Source organism: Rhinopithecus roxellana, chromosome 17 (genome assembly GCF_007565055.1).
Source record: "Rhinopithecus roxellana isolate Shanxi Qingling chromosome 17, ASM756505v1, whole genome shotgun sequence".
NCBI classification, from domain to species: domain Eukaryota; kingdom Metazoa; phylum Chordata; class Mammalia; order Primates; family Cercopithecidae; genus Rhinopithecus; species Rhinopithecus roxellana.
The window spans coordinates 32,315,052-32,334,585 of NC_044565.1; the positions used below are offsets into that span (position 1 = coordinate 32,315,052).

The 19,534-nt window shown below is 35.3% G+C and overlaps 1 protein-coding gene across 1 annotated transcript; it reads left to right on the forward strand.

Annotated features, from left to right (window-relative positions):
• The first annotated feature begins 5,961 nt into the window (after positions 1 to 5,961).
• LOC104667064 (60S ribosomal protein L6) lies at positions 5,962 to 6,905 on the forward strand. Its single transcript, XM_010369244.2, has one exon. The coding sequence runs from the start codon at positions 6,005 to 6,007 to the stop codon at positions 6,869 to 6,871; it is 867 nt and encodes a 288-aa protein (XP_010367546.1). The 5' UTR covers positions 5,962 to 6,004; the 3' UTR covers positions 6,872 to 6,905.
• The last annotated feature ends 12,629 nt before the right edge of the window (positions 6,906 to 19,534 follow it).

A 19,534-nucleotide genomic window follows, 5' to 3' on the forward strand; every position in this document is an offset into this window, starting at 1 on the left:
CATACTTTAAATATAGATTGATTTTGTTTTATTTAGGTGATTATTTTGGCGAGGAACAAATACTCAAGTTATATTAAATATGGGAAATTCATATGAATATTAAGCATAAAATCAGGAAAGAGCAAGAATCTAAGTCATGAACAGAATGAATAAATAAAACCTACAAAGGTGAGAGCAGGAGTGTTAAAATCCTAGATGGCCAGGTTTCTTCATACTACATGGGTGAGAGTATAAATGTGCTTTTTTCTTTCTCCTGAATTTTTACTCCAGGGATACGTAATGAATTATACAGATGAACATTTTTTATAGTAAATGCTTTGCTATTATTGCAATACAAAAAACAGGAAATAAACTTACAAAGTACTATCTAAATTATTTATATCCACGTAATGGATGGAAAGTTAAATGATGTTTGAAAAACCGCATTAGCTGTCAGAAATCTATATATGATATACTTAAACTACAGAGTACCTTAATAAAAAGAAATATGACATAATTAATTTATGTGTTAGAACAATAAAAGCAACTTAAGATTTTTCTTTCCTATGAAATACAAGTCTGAATTCAGAGTCTTATATTTGTAGTGAGAAATAGTTCTGTAACAACTGTTTTATTTTCCCTTAGTGTTATTGATTTAGTCAGGCTTCCTGTAAAGATGGATAGTTCTATCAATCTATATATTATCAATATTTTCTAAGTTTTAGCATAGGCTATAATATATTACTATTTAATTTTTCTAATCTCTTGAGTACTCAAGTCAATATACTTGTTATATTTTATTTTTCATCTATATATTTGTATCTTCTTCCTTTTTAATTGATTGGCCTTACTAGATTGTAACTATTACATTGATTTTTTTAAAAAAAATATGTTTCATAGAATAATTTTATGTCATTGCTTATAAAATAAACTGGTACTTAGAAATGTATATGTGTATATTTCAGAAATTACATCATGTAAATCAATGTGAGCAGACACAAGAGCTCTGTGCAACGGCTCTACACTGAGAAAATCTAGCAATATTAGTCAGCCTTAGCAATTAACTTTAGAGTTATATATGAGTGGTATGTCCAGGTACACTTTGGTTGTTTGTTCTAATGCCTATTGCAGAAAAATAGCACCATTAGCAGAATTTGTCCAAGCTGGGTTGAGAAAACCTGTAAGTTAAATTTATTTAAACACACAAACAACAACAATAGAACACTACTGAGACCAAGGTAATTCTGTTATGCCATCCTTTTGAAAGTGTTAAAATTCAAGAAAGAAAAAAAAAGTATTTCTCTATTTTACAATGGAGAAGTAGGCATCATTTATTAGCAGAATGGAGTTGATGTCTTAAAAAATATGACATGAGTAGAAAGTAAGAGCTTGCCCTGGAGCAGGGCACCTGTGAAGTCAGGGACCCAAGTGGAATGGAGGATAAATGGGAACTCCCAAGCAGGACAGCATCTGCTGAGTGTGTGACAGCCAAACACTAAGAGATGTGTTCTGGCAACCAACAAAGATTTTTCTCAGTTACGGGATGAGGCAGGTTTTCTTTTTCAGAGTGTCATACTCAATTGTACTTTCAAGCTATTCTACAATGAAGTTAAATGTTATGTATATACTTGTTATAATAAAAATTTTACTATCAAAATAATTTTACATGAAAAAGCATGCTGCATTCATTTAAGAATTCTAAAAGATTCACAACTACACAAATACATCTACATTGTTTAAAACATACAAGGATTTTTTAAAATTTGGAATACCGAAACATGAATTCAACTTTATCTATTCAATTTCTTAAAATAAAAAAAAAAAAACTTTTAGTTTCAGAGGTATATGTGCAAGTTTGTTATATAGGTAAATTGCATGTCATGGGGGTTTGGTGTACAGAATATTTTATCACCTAGGTAATAAGTATAGTACCGGATAGGTAATTTTTTAATCCTCACCCTCCTCACACTCTCCACCCTCAAGTAGGCCACAGTGTCTATTGTTCCTTTCTTTGTGTCCATGTGTACTCAGTGTTTAGTTCCCATTTATAAGTGAGAACGTGTGGTATTTGGTTTTCTGTTTCTGAATTAGTTTGCTTAAGATACTGGCCTCCACCTCCATCCATATTGCTGCAAAGGACATAATCTAATCCTTTTATATACCTGCATAGTATTCTATGATGTATATGTGTCACATTTTTTTATCCAGTCTATAGTTGATGGGCATTTAGGTTGATTCCATGTCTTTGCTATTGCAAGTAGTGCTGAGATGAACATAGGCATGCATGTGTCTTTATGGTAGAATAATTTATATTCCTTTCATTATATACCCAGTAATGGGATTGCTGTGTCGAATGGTAGCTGTGTTCTAAGTTATCTGAGAAATCATGAAACTGCTTTCCGCAGTGGCTGCACTAATTTACGTTCCCACCAGCAGTGTGCAAGTATTCCCTTTTCTCTGCTACCTCACCAACTTCTGTTATTTTTCTGACTTTTTAATAATAGCCATTCTGACTGGTATGAGATGTTACCTCATTGTGATTTTGATTTGCATTTCCCTAAGGATTAGTGATGTTGGGCATTTGTTCACATGTTTTCTGGCCATGTGGATGTCTTCTTTTGAAAAGTTCTGTTCATCTCCTTTGCCTACTTTTTAATGGGGCTATTTTTAGCTTATAAATATAAGTTCCTTATAGATGCTGAACATTAGACCTTTGTCAGATGCATAGTATGCAAATATTTGCCCCCATTCTGTATGTTGTCTGTTTACTCTGTTGATTGTTTCTTTTGCTGTGCAGAAGCTCTTTAGTTTAACTAGGTCCTATTTGTCAATTTTTGAATTTCTGTTGCAATTGCTTTTGGTGTCTTTGTCATGAAATCTTTGCCAGGGCCTGTGTCCATAATGACATTTCCTAGGTTATCTTCCAGGGCTTCTATAGTTTTAGGTTTTACGTTTGTCTTTAATCACTTGAATTGAGTTTTGTATATGGTACAAGGAAGTGGTCCAGTTTCAATTCTCTGCATATGGCTAACCAGTTTTCCATAGCTGTTCAATTTCAGAGTGCAAGGTAATGTTTATAAGCCCTCACAAGTTCAAAATATTATAGAATCAAGATGATAAGCAAATTACAATTCATGCAACTGAATTCACCTAAAAGGCAAGATTACTCCAAAATAATGTGTCCCAGAGCACGGGATAAAAAAGACAATGTGTGAAAAGAATCACAAAGGATTTGTAGTTTGGTTATTCTTTTATTCAAAATATTAGCTTAGGAGTCAGAGACACCATAAATAAATATGTAAGTCTACTAATTACGAGCTGTATGTCTTTTTCAAAATACTTTATACATCAGTTTCCATTTCCTTGTTTATAAAATAGCACTAGTAATAACTACCTTATTAGATTTTTAAAATAAATATTATATGGGAAAAGATATAGCATAATTAGCCCAGTGACCCATATAATATTTTCAAAATAGAAACTGTGATTAATATATAGAGTTAAATATTAGTTCATAAAAGTATTGATGACTTTAATTACACTACTACCTTGATAAAATAAAATGTATTTGAATGGTCTTTCTGATTTCCTGAAGGTCTCCTCACTTCATTTCTCATGCCACTAGAAGTGATAAAATATGGTGTATGTTTAATTAAGAATTCCGATATCCCTATTATAATTATAGAACGCACAGCCTCTGTTAACACACAGTATGCAGAACACGTTTCCTAAAGCAAGTTCTAAATGGGGGTAGACTCAGAGGTCCCTGAAGGCAGTTACCAATCAACTGACTGCTAAATGGAATAACCTCAGAATTGCATTAGAGACTTTGATCAAACATAAAACGCTCTTGTTGAACAGACATAGTGAAAGAACTAATTAACTATGGGGTAGCTGTGTGTGTGTGTGTGTGTGTGTGTGTGTGTGTGTGTGTATGAATGAATGAGATCATACAATTTTTCAATTAGAGAATAGTTAACTAATTGTCTGGTATTTGTATTATATGTGGAGACAGTCCCTGTGTTGGTCTTGATTTGGGTTAGATTGCTAAAATTCATTTGTCATTCCACCTTGAGGTTTAAGATCTATTATTAAAAGTTTTACATTTTACTGATTCAGAATTAAAAGATTCTTTTGGCTTGTGAGTCTACAAAAATATAGAACTCCCCAACTCAATTAAACACTTTTTAATTGAGTTTTGTGGAAGGAGTGAGTCCTGAGAAGTTATTGTTGTTTGGATTATTTCTGGTACCTGTGTTTCTTGGTTGTCTTCCAGTTTTGATATTTAAATTTTCTGTTTTGTAGAAGCTCTTCCACTGCCCATTCTCTTCTTTTTAAACACAAATCAAAAAGCAGCAACATATTCCATAATTGCAAAAGCTATATTTAAAGCCAAATATGATGAAGTCAAAATTAAACTATTAGCTGGCATACAAAACAACTATGTAATTGCTTTAGTTTACCTTTTAGTTGGTAGTCAAATGTTTAATGTTACAAATTTGAAGTTCTATTATCCTATGTTTAATTGTCCAAAAAAGTTCACTATAAAAAATTTGAATCCACCAGTGTAGTAGAGCAGTAAATTATAAACACAATACATTATAACTTGCAATTGCACAAGTTGCATAAATACCACACATGTAGACTACCACTAGAGGCCTTTTGTTGCAAAATTTCTATCTATCTGTCTATCTGTCTATCTATCTATCTATCTATCTATCTATCTATCTATCTATCTATCTATCCATCCATTTATCTCAATAATCTACCTTCTCTTACCCCCACTGTCTTTTGCCCAGTGGCTCTATTCTTTGCAACAGGCCCCCTGAGACTTCTCTGAGTTTTTAGGATTTGCCTTGCATCTCAAGCAATACATGGCATGACACCCTCCTCATTGTACTTCTGTAACATTTTTTCAAAAGCACCCAACAAAGTTTATAATTATTTCCTTATTTGAATTAAGTTTGTGACTGTCCCATGAGATGTGTTATAATTTAATATGACATGTATTAAACTATAACAATATTTGTGTGATTTATGAATTCAAGAAGACAGAAGTTAGAGCAATGTAAAGTGCCTTAGTTCAGGAGACAAACAAGAATTAAGTTTTGTGTATGCACTTTTGTGTTTATGGACTTTTGTTTTATTTGAGATGGATTCTCTTTCTGTCACCCAGTCTGGAGTGTAGTGGTGCAATCTCAGATCACGGTAACCTCTGCCTCCTGGGTTCAAGCGATTCTCCTGCCGCAGCCTCCCAAGTAGCTGGGATTATAGGCATCCCCCATCATATCCAGGAAATTTTTGTATTTTTAGTAGCGACGGGGTTTCACTGTGGTTGCCAGGTTGTTCTAAAACGCCTGACCTCATATGAGCTGCTCGCCTTGGTCTCCCGAAGGGCTGGGATCACAGGCATGAGCTACGATGCCCAGCCTGTTTATGGACATTTTAAGTGTATGCGTATGCCAAAAATTGTGAAAAAAAAATTTAATAATTTGGTAGTAAAACAAAATATACATGAAGGAGAGTTTTCTGGACAAGAGATGTGTTGAAATCCATGGGCGCTAGTGAGATCACAGAGTTAAGCAATTATGTACTTAACTAAGAAAGCTGGAAGTCATCTTCAAAACAGCATAACTTCCAAGTTGTTAGTATATTATGTTAAAAGTAATAGATTTTAGGCCAGGCGCGTTGGCTCACGCCTGTAATCCCAGCACTTTGGGAGGCCAAGGCGGGTGGATCACATGAGGTCAGGAGATCGAGACCATCTTAGCTAACACAGTGAAACCCCATCACCATTACAAATACAAAAAATTAGCCGGGTGTGGTGGTGGGCACCTGTAGTCCCAGCTACTCGGGAGGCTGAGTGAGGAGAATGACGTGAATCCGGGAGGAGGAACTTGCAGTGAGCCAAGATCACGCCACTGCACTCCAGCCTGGGCAACAGAGCGAGACTCCATCTCAAAAATAAATAAATAGGCTTATAGACCGGAAGCCGAAACCTTAGTTCTCTTTCCCATCTTGCAAGATGGCGGGTGAAAAAGTTGAGAAGCCGGATACTAAAGAGAAGAAACCCGAAGCCAAGAAGGCTGATGCTGGTGGCAAGGTGAAAAAGGGTAACCTCAAGGCTAAGAAGCCCAAGAAGGGAAAGCCCCATTGCAGCCGCAACCCTGTCCTTGTCAGAGGAATTGGCAGGTATTCCCGATCTGCCATGTATTCCAGAAAGGCCATGTACAAGAGGAAGTACTCAGCCGCTAAATCCAAGGTTGAAAAGAAAAAGAAGGAGAAGGTTCTTGCAACTCTTACAAAACCAGTTGGTGGTGACAAGAACGGCGGTACCCGGGTGGTTAAACTTCGCAAAATGCCTAGATATTATCCTACTGAAGATGTGCCTCGAAAGCTGTTGAGCCACGGCAAAAAACCCTTCAGTCAGCACGTGAGAAAACTGCGAGCCAGCATTACCCCCGGGACCATTCTGATCATCCTCACTGGACGCCACAGGGGCAAGAGGGTGGTTTTCTTGAAGCAGCTGGCTAGTGGCTTGTTACTTGTGACTGGACCTCTGGTCCTCAATCGAGTTCCTCTACGACGAACACACCAGAAATTTGTCATTGCCACCTCAACCAAAATCGATATCAGCAATGTCAAAATCCCAAAACATCTTACTGATGCTTACTTCAAGAAGAAGAAGTTGCGGAAGCCCAGACACCAGGAAGGTGAGATCTTCGACACAGAGAAAGAGAAATACGAGATTACAGAGCAGCGCAAGATTGATCAGAAAGCTGTGGACTCACAAATTCTACCAAAAATCAAAGCTGTTCCTCAGCTCCAGGGCTACCTGCGGTCTGTTTTTGCCCTGACGAATGGAATTTATCCTCACAAATTGGTGTTCTAAATGTCTTAAGAACCTCATTAAATAGCTAACTACAAAAAAAAAAAATAATAAATAAATAAATAAATAAATAAATAAATAAATAAATAATAGATTACGTTAAAAGTTACATTAAAAGCATAGAAAGCTGGAAGGAGTGTTGCTTTCACCCTACAACAGGAAAATATCTGAAGTAACTTCATATTCATTTTTTTTTAACCCATTGGGAGCTGAGATAACAGAAACAACCAGCCCCAAATCAAATAGAAAGAGATGAAGAGAGAGATGAAATTCAAGTACTTGCTCATCTGGAGTATATTAACATGACTGATCACAAGTAAGAAGAGTTTAGCCAGAACTGTTGATGACTTGTTGAGGATGAAAAGCAAGCTGGTAGGCCAATTTGAACCCCCAGAGGGCCACAGAACTGATGGACGTTCAAGACCTTTTGCTGACTCTTTTCTCTTTTCTCGGCAGTCCCACTGATTGCTAAGAAGGGTTCAGAGTGGTGTAGATCTTAGCTGGGAGGTGGGAGGAGGGCAAAGGTATTGGGAACTGTATGCAAAAGGCAAGAAACTCTACCCAGATACTTCTCTCCTACAGGAGGAGGGGTGAATTCAGAACTTGAAGGGAAAGGGGAAAGAAGCAATGCTTTCCTTTGACATCAATAAAACTCATGGCAGCTGGGGGAACAAAAAAACAGGAAAAATTCTACTCTTGCAGCAGAAGCAACATTATACATTGGACAGTGGTTTACATAGTTATAAATTAGGAAAGGACAGGAGAACTAAGAAAGTCACATCTGTGAGTTTCCAGGACACATTCAAAACCTTAGAACGATTAGAATAAGAGACTCCTAGCACCAAGCTAATAAGCATTAAATAACAACAGCTTAACACTACTGGGAGAGAGAAAGGAGAGGAACAAGGTCCTGAAGAATGGTCTTCTCTGATAACATTTCAAGGGGAAGGTGAAAGCTTTGAATTAAACATGCTCCAGTAAATCTATACCCACCCTGTAAACAAAGCACTGCTATAAACTTTGAAGCCTGGGATGCACCATGTACTATGCACATAGCATAACAAACCTCAAACACAGCCAAACCCCTAACTAGCTTAACTCAAAGACTCATGACAAACCCCTGGCACAAAGAATGCTTTGCTCTTTTCAAGGCATAAAAATAATTCACCTTGGTCTCTAATGTCTTATACAAAATATCTGGCTTTCTAAAGAAATGCAAAAGCATACGAAAAGGAAATATAAGACACACTTTGAAGAGATAAAATAATCAGCCCAATACTCGAATATGGTATGGATAGTGAAACTCTGACATGGGTTTTTAAATAATTATAATTAGTATGTTAAATGCAGAAAAATTCCTGAGTAACATCTAAAAGCACATGAGTAATATCATCAGAAAGATGGAAATCATAAGAAATAACCAAATGGAGCTGCTAGAAATGGAAAAGACAGTAACAGAGATGAAGAATGTCTCCAGCAAGCCCACAGATAGACTTGATACAAATGAGAAAAGAACCAAAGAACTTGAAGACAGGTCAAGAAAACATACACACACACACACACACACACACACACACAGAGAGAGAGAGAGAGAGAGAGAGAGAGAGAGAGAGAGAGAGAGAGAGAGAATGAGAGAAAAAAAGCACAAAACATCCCAATAATATTGGACAATATCAAATGATCTAACATGCTGATAATTGGAATTCAAGAAGAGAGGAAAGAGGCAGCAGGAACATTTGAAAAAATGACAGTTGAGAATTTTTCTAAATTAATGATATATTGATAAAATCCCATATTCAAAAAGCCCAGAGAAGACCAAGCAGGATGAACACCACTGTCCCTTAAAATTGAAGGAGAAATACATATTTCTCAGGCAAATAAAAATGAGAAAATGTATTGCTTACAGAACTACTCTACAAGAATTGTTAAAAAAAAGTTCCTCAGAAAGAAGTTATGAGGAATTAGAGCATAATCTGGATCTATACAAATAAAGTAAGAAACATTGGAAAAAGAATATATAAAAGTGCAATAAAATTCCTCTTTTGTGTGTGTTTAATTACTGTAAGTGATAACTGGCTGTTGAAAGCAGAAATGGGACTATTTCATGATGTAATACTTTTTACATATGTAATAAGTACTTCTACTTATTACATATGTAAAAGTAAGCAGCGTGACAGCATAGCCCAAATGACTGGAGGAGGGTTTTGAAAAAACAGTATTGAAAAGTTTTAAAACTTCATGCTAAATGGTATTATTTTAATGTAGTGTAATTCAGACTCTCTTTAATTGGTAGTTTTAATTTATTTTAAATGTATAAATGATATGCCAGTAGAGGACAGAAGATTAAACACAAAAAGTTTTGAATTGACACAAGAGAATATTGTGAAAGAAAGGAGAAAAACAAAGGAGCAGAGAGTACAAATTGAATATGAGCTGCAAAGATGGTTGAATTTAATCAATCATATCAATAATGACATTATGTGTGAATTGTCTAAACACAAAATTTAAAAGACAGAGATTATTAGATTGGATTTTAAAAAGTATAAATGATGGTAGAGTTATATTATTATCAAATAAGTAAATTTGTAGGGAGAAAAAAAAATGTCTGTCCAAAGATGCCCTCAAACCTGTGAATGACTGTACATGACAAAAGGGATTCTGTAGATGTGACTAAGTTAGGAATACTAAGATAGGGAGATTATCCAGGAAGCCCCAGTGCAGTCACAAGGGGCCTTAAAAGATGAAAGCAGGATTCAGGAAGACGAAAGGAGGAAATTCCGTGGTGGAAGCAGAATTCACAGAGAAAGAGAAAGATTTGCAAAATAGGCAATATCACCCCACATTAAAAACATAATTGAGAAATACTATGAAAAAAACTCTATGTCACTATGTCCACAAAATTGACAGCTTTGATAAAATGAACAAATTCCTTAAAATCCACAATCTATCAAAATTCAGTCAGGAAGAAATCATCTGAGTAATTTTATATCCATTTTAATTATTCAATAATGGGAATTTTTTAGTAAAATAACTCGTAACAAGAAAAACTCCTGAGCCAAATGGTTTCACTGGTGACTTCTACCAAACATTAAAAGAAAGAAAACCAGGCAAAAACAATAATAACATAAAAAGTAAAATAAACAAACAAATTCACACATAAATAAATTTTGAATCGGCCGGGCGCGGTGGCTCAAGCCTGTAATCCCAGCACTTTGGGAGGCCGAGATGGGCGGATCACGAGGACAGGAGATCGAGACCATCCTGGCTAACCCGGTGAAACCCCGTCTCTACTAAAAACTACAAAAAACTAGCCGGGCGAGGTGGCGGCGCCTGTAGTCCCAGCTACCCAGCTACCCGGGAGGCTGAGGCAGGAGAATGGCGTGAACCCGGGAGGCGGAGCTTGCAGTGAGCTGAGATCCGGCCACAGCACTCCAGCCTGGGTGACAGAGCGAGACTCCGTCTCAAAAAAAAAAAAAAAAAAAAAAAATTGAATCTACCTTCTTTTGGCCATCTCTAGCATCGTTAGCTCTGCTCATGGACCATCAGTCTATCACTTGTATCATTGCAATGTCTTCTTAATCAGTGTTCCTGGGTGCAGCCTTGATTCTTCTAGCATAAAATCAATGCAGACATCCGCACATGTGCATGCTTGTTTACATCTCAATTTATGTCACTTAAAGCCACTCAAATATGTTCCATTGTCTCTAAAGCAAATCCAAATTCCTTACTAGACGTACAAGATTTACAGGCCCAGATCTTTTCTTTCTATTGGATCTGATCCTGTCCACTCCTTTCTTGGCTCACTGTCTCTGGCACCCTTGCGTAACTAAGATTTATTCAAATTATTTAAGTTCATCTCTGTCCTAGAAATGATACCTCTACCTAGAATGTTCTTGACCATTCTCTAAATGACTTACTTCTTTAATTTCATAGGTTAGGATTTCAATTTCACTTTTTTTAGGAGTCTCCCTGACTAAAGTAGACTTCTAAATTAAGGTTCTTATTTACACACTTAATAAAACTTATTGTAAATTGCAAGTATAGAATATATAGGTCATATATAGAAAAAGCATAATTTTAGTTCTCTCTGTCTGATACAGGTAAATATGACATCAGAATTAGCAGTCTTTAAAAAGGAACTGCTAGGCGCCGTGGCTCACGCCTGTAATCCCTCACTTTGGGAGGCAGGGGCGGGTGGATCATCTGAGGTCAGGAGTTTGACATCAGCCTGACCAACATGATGAAACCCTGTCTCCACTAAAGAAACACAAAATTAACTTGGCTGGCATGGTGGTGCATGCCTGTAATCCCAGCTATTTGGGAGGCTGAGGCAGGAGAATCGCTTGAACCCGGGAGGTGGAGGTTGTATTGAGCCCAGGTCGCGCCATTGCACCCAAGTCTGGGCAACAAGAGAGAAACTCTGTCTCAAAAAATAAAAAAATAAAAAAATAAATAAATAACAAATAATAAAGAACCCATGTTAATTAGAGAAAAATGCAAAAGCAAAGCATTGACTTCTAAAACTGCTTTGTTATTTCCAGTGATTCTTAAACTTGTATGTGCATCGGAATTACATGGAATACTTATAAAAATGCAAATTATTGAGCCACGCCCACATAATTTTTGACTAAACATATCTGGGTTGGGTTCCAAGAATTTGTAGATCTAACTCGTTCTCCCTTGAAGGTGATGATGCTGGTGCAGACACCACTCTGAGAAATACTGGTGTTTTTATATTTTCATGGCACAATGCAGTGCTGAATTTTCAAACTGAAAAGTGATATGCTTCTGAAACATATCACTTTTTTTATAATACAGATAGCTAAACAAGTTGAATGACTAACTAGTTTGACTTGAAGCTTTCAATTAAGGTTAAATTTGTATCTACTCTGTGCTTTATTAATGTGACTATGCTGTTTTATTTTCCTGTCATCTGATGCACAAAGATAAGGACCCCATCATTTTCAAACTATTTTATTAAAAAGCTGTACTTGACCCATCTGAAATGTAAACCTCTATATTTGTAACAACGATTTGTGATGCACAGTTTATGTAATTGTTGAAAATTATATAGCATGCTGTAGTAGGCAGAAAGATAGCCCCTTGTAGATCCAAACCTCTAGGAAATGTTGCCTTACATAGTAAAAGTGGTTTTGTGAATATTTTTAAATTAAAGATATTGAGATGGGGGAATTATCCTAGAATATCTGATAAGTCCAATGTAATTGCAAGTTTCTTTATAAAGGAAAGTGGAGGTAGCAGAAATAATCAGAGGGGACGTATCAACATAAGCAGAGGTCGAAGTGATGGTATTCCTGGCTTTAAGAGGGAATGAAGGGAAACTAGTTGATTGGTACACATACTTGAGTTGGGTTGGTGCAAATGTAATTGCTGTTTTCCCCTTTACTTTTAATGACAAAAATGGCAAGTACTTTTGCACCAACCTAATAGCTAGAAGAAATCAATTGCAATGTCTGAGAGTAGAATAGGGCAACTATAGTTAAGAACAATGCATTATATATTTTAAAGTAACAAAAGAGAGACCTTGAAATCTTTGTAAAATGTAGAAATGATAAATACTTGAGGTTATAATACTTAAATACTTGATGATCACTACACATTCCATGCACGTAACAAAATATCAGACATATCCCATAAAAATATACAAATAATATGTAGCAATGGAAATTTTCAAAAGAAAGATTTATTAAAAAAAGATGGACCAGGGACCAAGGTAAGTTTAGAATTTGTAAAAAGAAAGGGAAGAGAGTCTGGTCAAGGTTTTCGGAAGACACATAGCACTGCCAACACCTTGATTTTAACCCAGGGGTACCCATTTTATTCCTCTGACTTCCAGAAGTATAAGATAACCAACAGGAGGCCAATACATATATTAATATTGGCAAGACGTATAACTCATAAATTATACTTTTGCTAATCATTTTAAATAAAGCTTAATTTGCAATAAGCACAGGGGATTCTTTTTTCTTATTTGTAATTAAAATTATTGTCTTTAACACTGAAATCTTCATTGTAACTTTGGTTTTGAAATAGATCTTTCAGTAAAAGTGCTTGACTAAGTCTAAATATAAATATACCAATGTTTATCCTCTGCTTATTTGCTTTTGTGCATGTATTCTTTAGTATAACGCAAATTTTAAAAAATTGGTTATCTTGTTTATGAGTATATTCCTACAGCCAGTCACACAGCCTGACATATGATGAACACTCAATAACCATTTGATGTAACTACCTTGATTAAAAAGTATAGATAAATGATACATACTGGATATAAGCTATAGAAACTTGCAATTTCATTAAACTACACACTGTGAACAACTGCTTATATTAACTTAAAGAATTCTTTGTGTTTTTGAAATGCCTCCCTAAAATTCCTTTCCATGAATATACCACACTTAACCAATTCTCAGTGATAATATGCTTTATAAACAGTGATTTTAGGTGAGAGTATAATTGTTCAGCTACAGTGATTCATGTATCTAATAATTTGCCTGAGATAAATGTACAGAAAAGGAGTCGAAGGATCAAAGGTGGTGGGATTTCTTCTTGGGAGATTGTAATGTGAGAGTCCATACTACCCAGCCCTCACAGGGCATAATCCCTCCCTTTAGCTATTGCTAGTATAAATGATAATATGTATTCTACTGATGGTTGAATTTTCACTTCCTTCATGATTAGGGAGAGTTTCTAACACAATGCCTGGAAGTTCACCAACACAAATGAACAGCTCGACATGAGTGTTATTGGCACTAAATTTATCTTTTGTTCAACTATCACTCCAACAGATAATTTAGTGAAGACAGAACACATATTTTATAATACTATGTGATAGTACAAGCATGAAATGGTTTTTACCTTCTCCCGGCATTAAAAAATGTATCATGAACATAGAATAAAGCAAAAGATATTGTCAACATAATAATACATCAAAATTACATGATGCAAGACAACACTTTCTGGTAAGTAGTATTAAAAAGTGTCAGAATGAATCTACACTCTCACCAACAGCGTATAAACATTTGGTTTTCTCCACAACCTCACTAGTATGTGTTATTTTTTGACTTTTTAATAATAATCATTCTAACTGCTACGAGATGGTATCTCAAAGTTTTGATTTGCATTTTTCTAGTGATGGGTGATGAACTCTTTTTTATATGTTTGTTGGCTACATGTATGTCTTCTTCCAAGAAGTGTCTGTTCATGTAGTTTGTGCATTTTTAATAGGTTTGTTTGCTTGTTTTATTGTATTTAAGTTCCTTATAGATGTTGGATATTAGAACTTTGTAAGATAGTTGGATTGCAAAAATTTTCTCTCATTATGTAGGTTGTCTGTTTACTCTGTTGATAGTTTCTTTTGCTATGCAGAAGCTCTTTAGTTTAGTTAGATTACAGTTGTCAATTTTTGCTTTTGTTCTAATTGCTTTTGGTGTATTCATCATGAAATCTTTGCCTGCACCTATGTTCTGAATGGTATTACCTAGGTTTTTCTCAAGGTTTTTTATAGTTTGGGGTTTTACATTTACGTCTTTAATCCATCTTAAGTTGATTTTTGTATATGGTGTAAGAAAGACATGGAATTTACATAAATGCTAATCAGTGATATAGTGGATAGAGAAAGTGGTGCATATACACCATGGAATACTATGCATCCATAAAAAAGAAACTAGATCATGTGCTTTGCAGGGACATGGATGGAGCTGGAGACCATCATCCTTAGCAAACTAACACAGGAACAGAAAACCAAATACTGCGTGTTCTCACTTATAGGTGAGAGTTTAATGATGAGAACACATGCATATATTGGGGAGGAACAACACACAATAGACTCTGTCAGAGGGTAGTGGGTGGGAGGAGGGAGAGGATCAGGAAGAACTGCTAATGGATGATAGAGTTAATACCTGGGTGATGGGATGATCTGTGCAGCAAACCACCATAGCACACATTTACCTATGTAACAAAGCTGCGCATCCTGCACATGTATCCCTGAACTTAAAATAAAAATTGGAAATTAAAAAAAGAGTAATCAGAAGATGTAAGCCTCCAAATAAAGGGACAAATGAGGAATCCACAACAGTCTGCCCAGTAAGAGTGAAGAAAAGAAAAATGGAAAAATTTGACAGAAGAGGGCAAGTCTAACAGGCAGAAGGAAAAGGAGGAATAATTGAGACAGAAAAAGGCAAGACTCCCATTGGTTTTGCACCATCATGTGTACTTTCTGTATGTTTGTGACTAACACTAGTCACGATCGTATTTAGCATTTTCAGATATTTGGAGTCTATAAAAGGTTCTATTAGTAAAGAGATAAAATAGGGAGTTGGGGAATATTTGGCTCATTCTGATCATTGATGTTCCACCTAATCTTCTGCAGTCAAACACTTTTGTGACTATTCTAGACATCCATAATCAGAAAGCATGTGGATTTTTATATACCTAGTACAGGAAATATACACTCTATATATCTACTTCCTCAAAGACAATGTCTTCATTTATTTCCAGGAAATAATGCCTTCATAATATTTACCATGAGGCAAATACTCTCTATTACAAATCTTATGAGAAAGGAAATTCATTTTGAAATCCAAGTCATTCAGCATTAGAAGGGACTGGCTGAAATATAGAGGAAACGTTAGTGGGAGGTTGGTATTAGAAAGAGTAAGAAGAGATCTTTACAACCTTCTGTTATTCGGCTCAACTTACTCTATTTCTTTTTGTACAGTATTCTTTTGTATAATTAGTATTAGGCTCCTAATATTAAAAGATTTATGAATGCATGACTTTGAATAGTTATGACAGTCTGAATAAGTGATGCAAGCACCTAATTTGAAATGTAGAGAGAACTTGGGTCTCAAAGTGTGAAATCCTAAATTCTAGTCTAATATCTGGCATTTAGTATGTATGTTAACTTTGTAAACCATTTAAGTCTTCTGGGACTCAATCTCATCATTTCTAATATGTTTTTGTTACAAAATCATTAAGGCTTAAAAGAGAATGTGAAGGCAACTTGTTAAATATTATATTTGATAGAAATGTATTGTTTTCAAAAATAATTAATTTTTCCCAGATGCCCTCCTTTCTGGAAGAACTCTATGTTGCCTCACTATATGCCATGTGGCTCTTGTGGGGGCTGTCAATTACTGCAATCAACTTCCAGGGCACCAACCAAAGGTGAAAATTTTAACTCCCCCACTTCCACGTCAGTGAAATTCCTTTCCTGGGAATTTTTAATTGGAACCAATGAGAGCAAGTCTTTCTGTCTGATGGTGAGGATGTGATTGATGTGGGATGAATGGAAAGAATAAAATTAGCATGCAGACACAGGCAGATATTTAGATAGAATGGAGGCTGGCATAACCCCCTGAGACCCTGCTTCTGGGGTTCAACTTCATTCAAACTCTTCATGTGGTTTTATTCTCTGAGCCAAATAATTTTGCCCAAGTAGATCAGATTGAATTTTTGTAACCTACAAACAAAATGATCTCATGCAACTACAAGAAAAAGGTCAACATTCTTTAGCTCCCCGGTGGTCCTGCAGCCCAAAAAACATCAAGGATATTGTTTCCTGGAGAAGATAAACTTATTTTTCACTACAAATACATTTAATAGGTATTAGATAATAAGATATAGATGTTTTTGTTCATATTACCACCCTCTCCATAATGAAAGCAGAAGATAATGGAGATAAGACATAGCTATAATTTTGAAGGCAACCTCCTGAATATAAATTTGGTTCTGCCAAAATCTTATTTCCTTTAATTTCTAAGCAAACATTTTACACAGTTCTGAGGTCATTGTTTCCAACCCAGGGTAGTACTGAAGTTTCATTGGTTTGTCACTATTTAAAAAGTGCTGTGATCTTTTGGATGATGAGTAGATATATCAAATTTATATAGTTTTTTCCCAAATACTATCTATACAGTTCATGATAAATATTATTTGTACTGTACAGTACAAATCAACATTATTTGTACTGAAATTAAATCTTATTTCATCATATGTATTGACATATACCAATTTATTCATTTCTGATTTTTTAATATAATTCAATTCAAAGTTTCAATGTTTAGCTAGCCTTTTTTTTTTTTTTGCATTTTCTTCTTTTTTAAAAAATAACTTCTACTAACGGGGAAAATGCAGGATAGAAGCAAGCTATCCTGCCTGCTCCAAGACAACCCCAAACAAATACACAGTGCCAAGATTTTTACCAGCAACAAACCACAGCTCAAATCTGAGAGTTAAGATAAATCCTAGGGACACAAAGAAGTTAAAACAAAACAAAACAAAACAAAAAAACAAAAATAAAACCTTCTGGGCAGATGATAGGAGAATCAAACTTCTACACCAGTGATGTGCCTCAACGCTAATTCTGCTCCTGTGAGAAGCAGACAGAAAATCATCCCCCACCTCATGGTACTACACAGAAAAAAGTTAGATTGAGGTGGTTAACCAGCTTTCCCACCATCTTGGGTTACCTGGCAGGAGACCTGTCCTTGTCTTAACCCATGGGAAGCATGTGACTGTCTGAAGAAGAGCTATTCCTAAGGTCAGCTGGAGACAAAAGGGGGAAGTGGGACTGTAATTTCTACCACTGGAAACTTCTCTGTAACTTAGACCAAGGAAATGCTAAATCAGAGCAGTTGTTCAGCAGTAGCACGCTGTAGAAGATATATCCCATGGATTCCTTGGGCACAAAACCCTAGTCAGTCTTTCCACACTACCAGGATGATTCCTTGCATGTCTACCATTTGAGATAGGCAGCACTGGGCTTAAGACATCAAGATCAGCTTAAAAAAAGGCAGAGACCTAACAGTCAAGATTTGAAAGCAAATATATCCAGTAAAAAAACAAATCAAAACAGAAAGATACAACTGAAATAAATAATCTTTAAATGAAAAGACATAGGCATATACCCACAAGAAACAGTAGTACATGAGGAAGCATGACTTTCTCAAAAGGATAAAGCAAAAATCCGGTGACTGACCCTAAGAAGCTGGTGGTTAGTGAGCTTTGTGACCATGAAATCAAAATAGCAAGTTTAAGGAAACCCAATGATCTTTGAGATAACACAAGAAAGGAATTCAAAAATTTATCAGAGGAATTTAGCAAACAGATTGAAATAATTTAAAAAATCAAAAATCTTGGAACTAAGAAATAACATTTGCTGCACTGAAAATCTCAATAGAGACTCTCAAGAGCAGAATGTACCAAGCAGAGGACAGAATGAGTGAGCTCAAAGATTGGCTATTTGAAAATACATAGAAGAGAAAAAAGAAAAAAAATAAAAGTAACAGAGACTGCCTACAAGATATGGAAAATTATTTCAAAAAACCAAATCTAAGAAATATTGGTGTTCAAGAACATTGGGTAGAAAGAGGATTCAAAGAAAAAATAACAGAAAACTGTTCAAATATTGAGAAAGGTATAAATATACAGGCACAAGAAGCTCTAAGGCTACCACACAGATTTAACGCTTGTAAGACTATCTCAAGTCATATAATAATCAAATTCTCAAAGAACAAAATAGAGAGAAGATCCTAAAATCAGCAAGAAAGAAGAAGCAAATAGCATATCCCGGAGATTCAATTCATCTGGCAACAGACTCCTGGATGGAAACAATACAGGCCAGGAGGGAGGGGAAAATGTTTTTAAAGTGCTCATAGAAAAATACTGCCATTCAGAATTGTTGCCTGCAACAACATTATATTTCAAATATAAAGGAGAAATAAAGTTTTTTCCCAAACAAATAAAAACTAAGAGAATTCAACACCACCAGACTCATCATACAAAATACTAAAGGGATTTCTTCAGTCTGAAAGAAAATAAAACACTCACACGCAAAAAAGACAACTTTCTTTGGTATAAAACCCTGATTAAAAACTGGTAAAATTAAGAACATGGACACACTCATAATACTCCAATGCTGTAATTGTGATGTGCAGTCTACTTATAATTCTCTTCTGAAACCACAGGGACAAATCTATCCAAAACACTAATGGCAACAGAGGCCGTTAAAATTTAAAAATACATAAATTGAGCAATTAAGTCAAAATGTAGAAAGGAAGATGTAAAGTGTACAATTTTTGTGTGTTTGCCTATGTTTCCAGTCTTTCATTTGTGATCTAAGATAAGGTGTCATTTCTTTAAAATAACTTGCTGTATCTACAAGATGTTTTTTGTAATCCTTATGGTAACTACAACACCAAAACATATAATAGAATCTCTGAAAATATAAAGCAACTAATTAAAACATACTACCAGAGAAAATTATATAACCACAAGGTAGACAGTAAAAAATAAAAAAGAAGAAAGAACCCTCAAAACAACCAAAAACCACAACAAATTAGCTGTAGTAAGTTCTTACTTATCATTAATAACACAGAATATAAATGATCACAGTTCTCCAATTACAAGGCATGGCTGAATGGATAAAGAAACAAGGACTAACTAGATGCTACCTTCAAGAAACACACATTATCTACAAAGGCACACATAGACTGAAAGTGAAGGTATAGAAAAAGATACTCCATGTAGCTAGAAACCAATAAGGAGCAGCAATAGCTTTCTTATATCAGAAAAAATAGACAGCAAATCTAAGATTATACATAGAGACAAAGAAGGTCACTACATCATGGTAAAGTGTTCAATTCA

What these genes read in the sequence shown, in the direction of transcription:
- LOC104667064 (XM_010369244.2), top strand. Translation starts at nt 6,005, where the DNA reads ATGGCGGGTGAAAAAGTTGAGAAGCCGGATACTAAAGAGAAGAAACCC.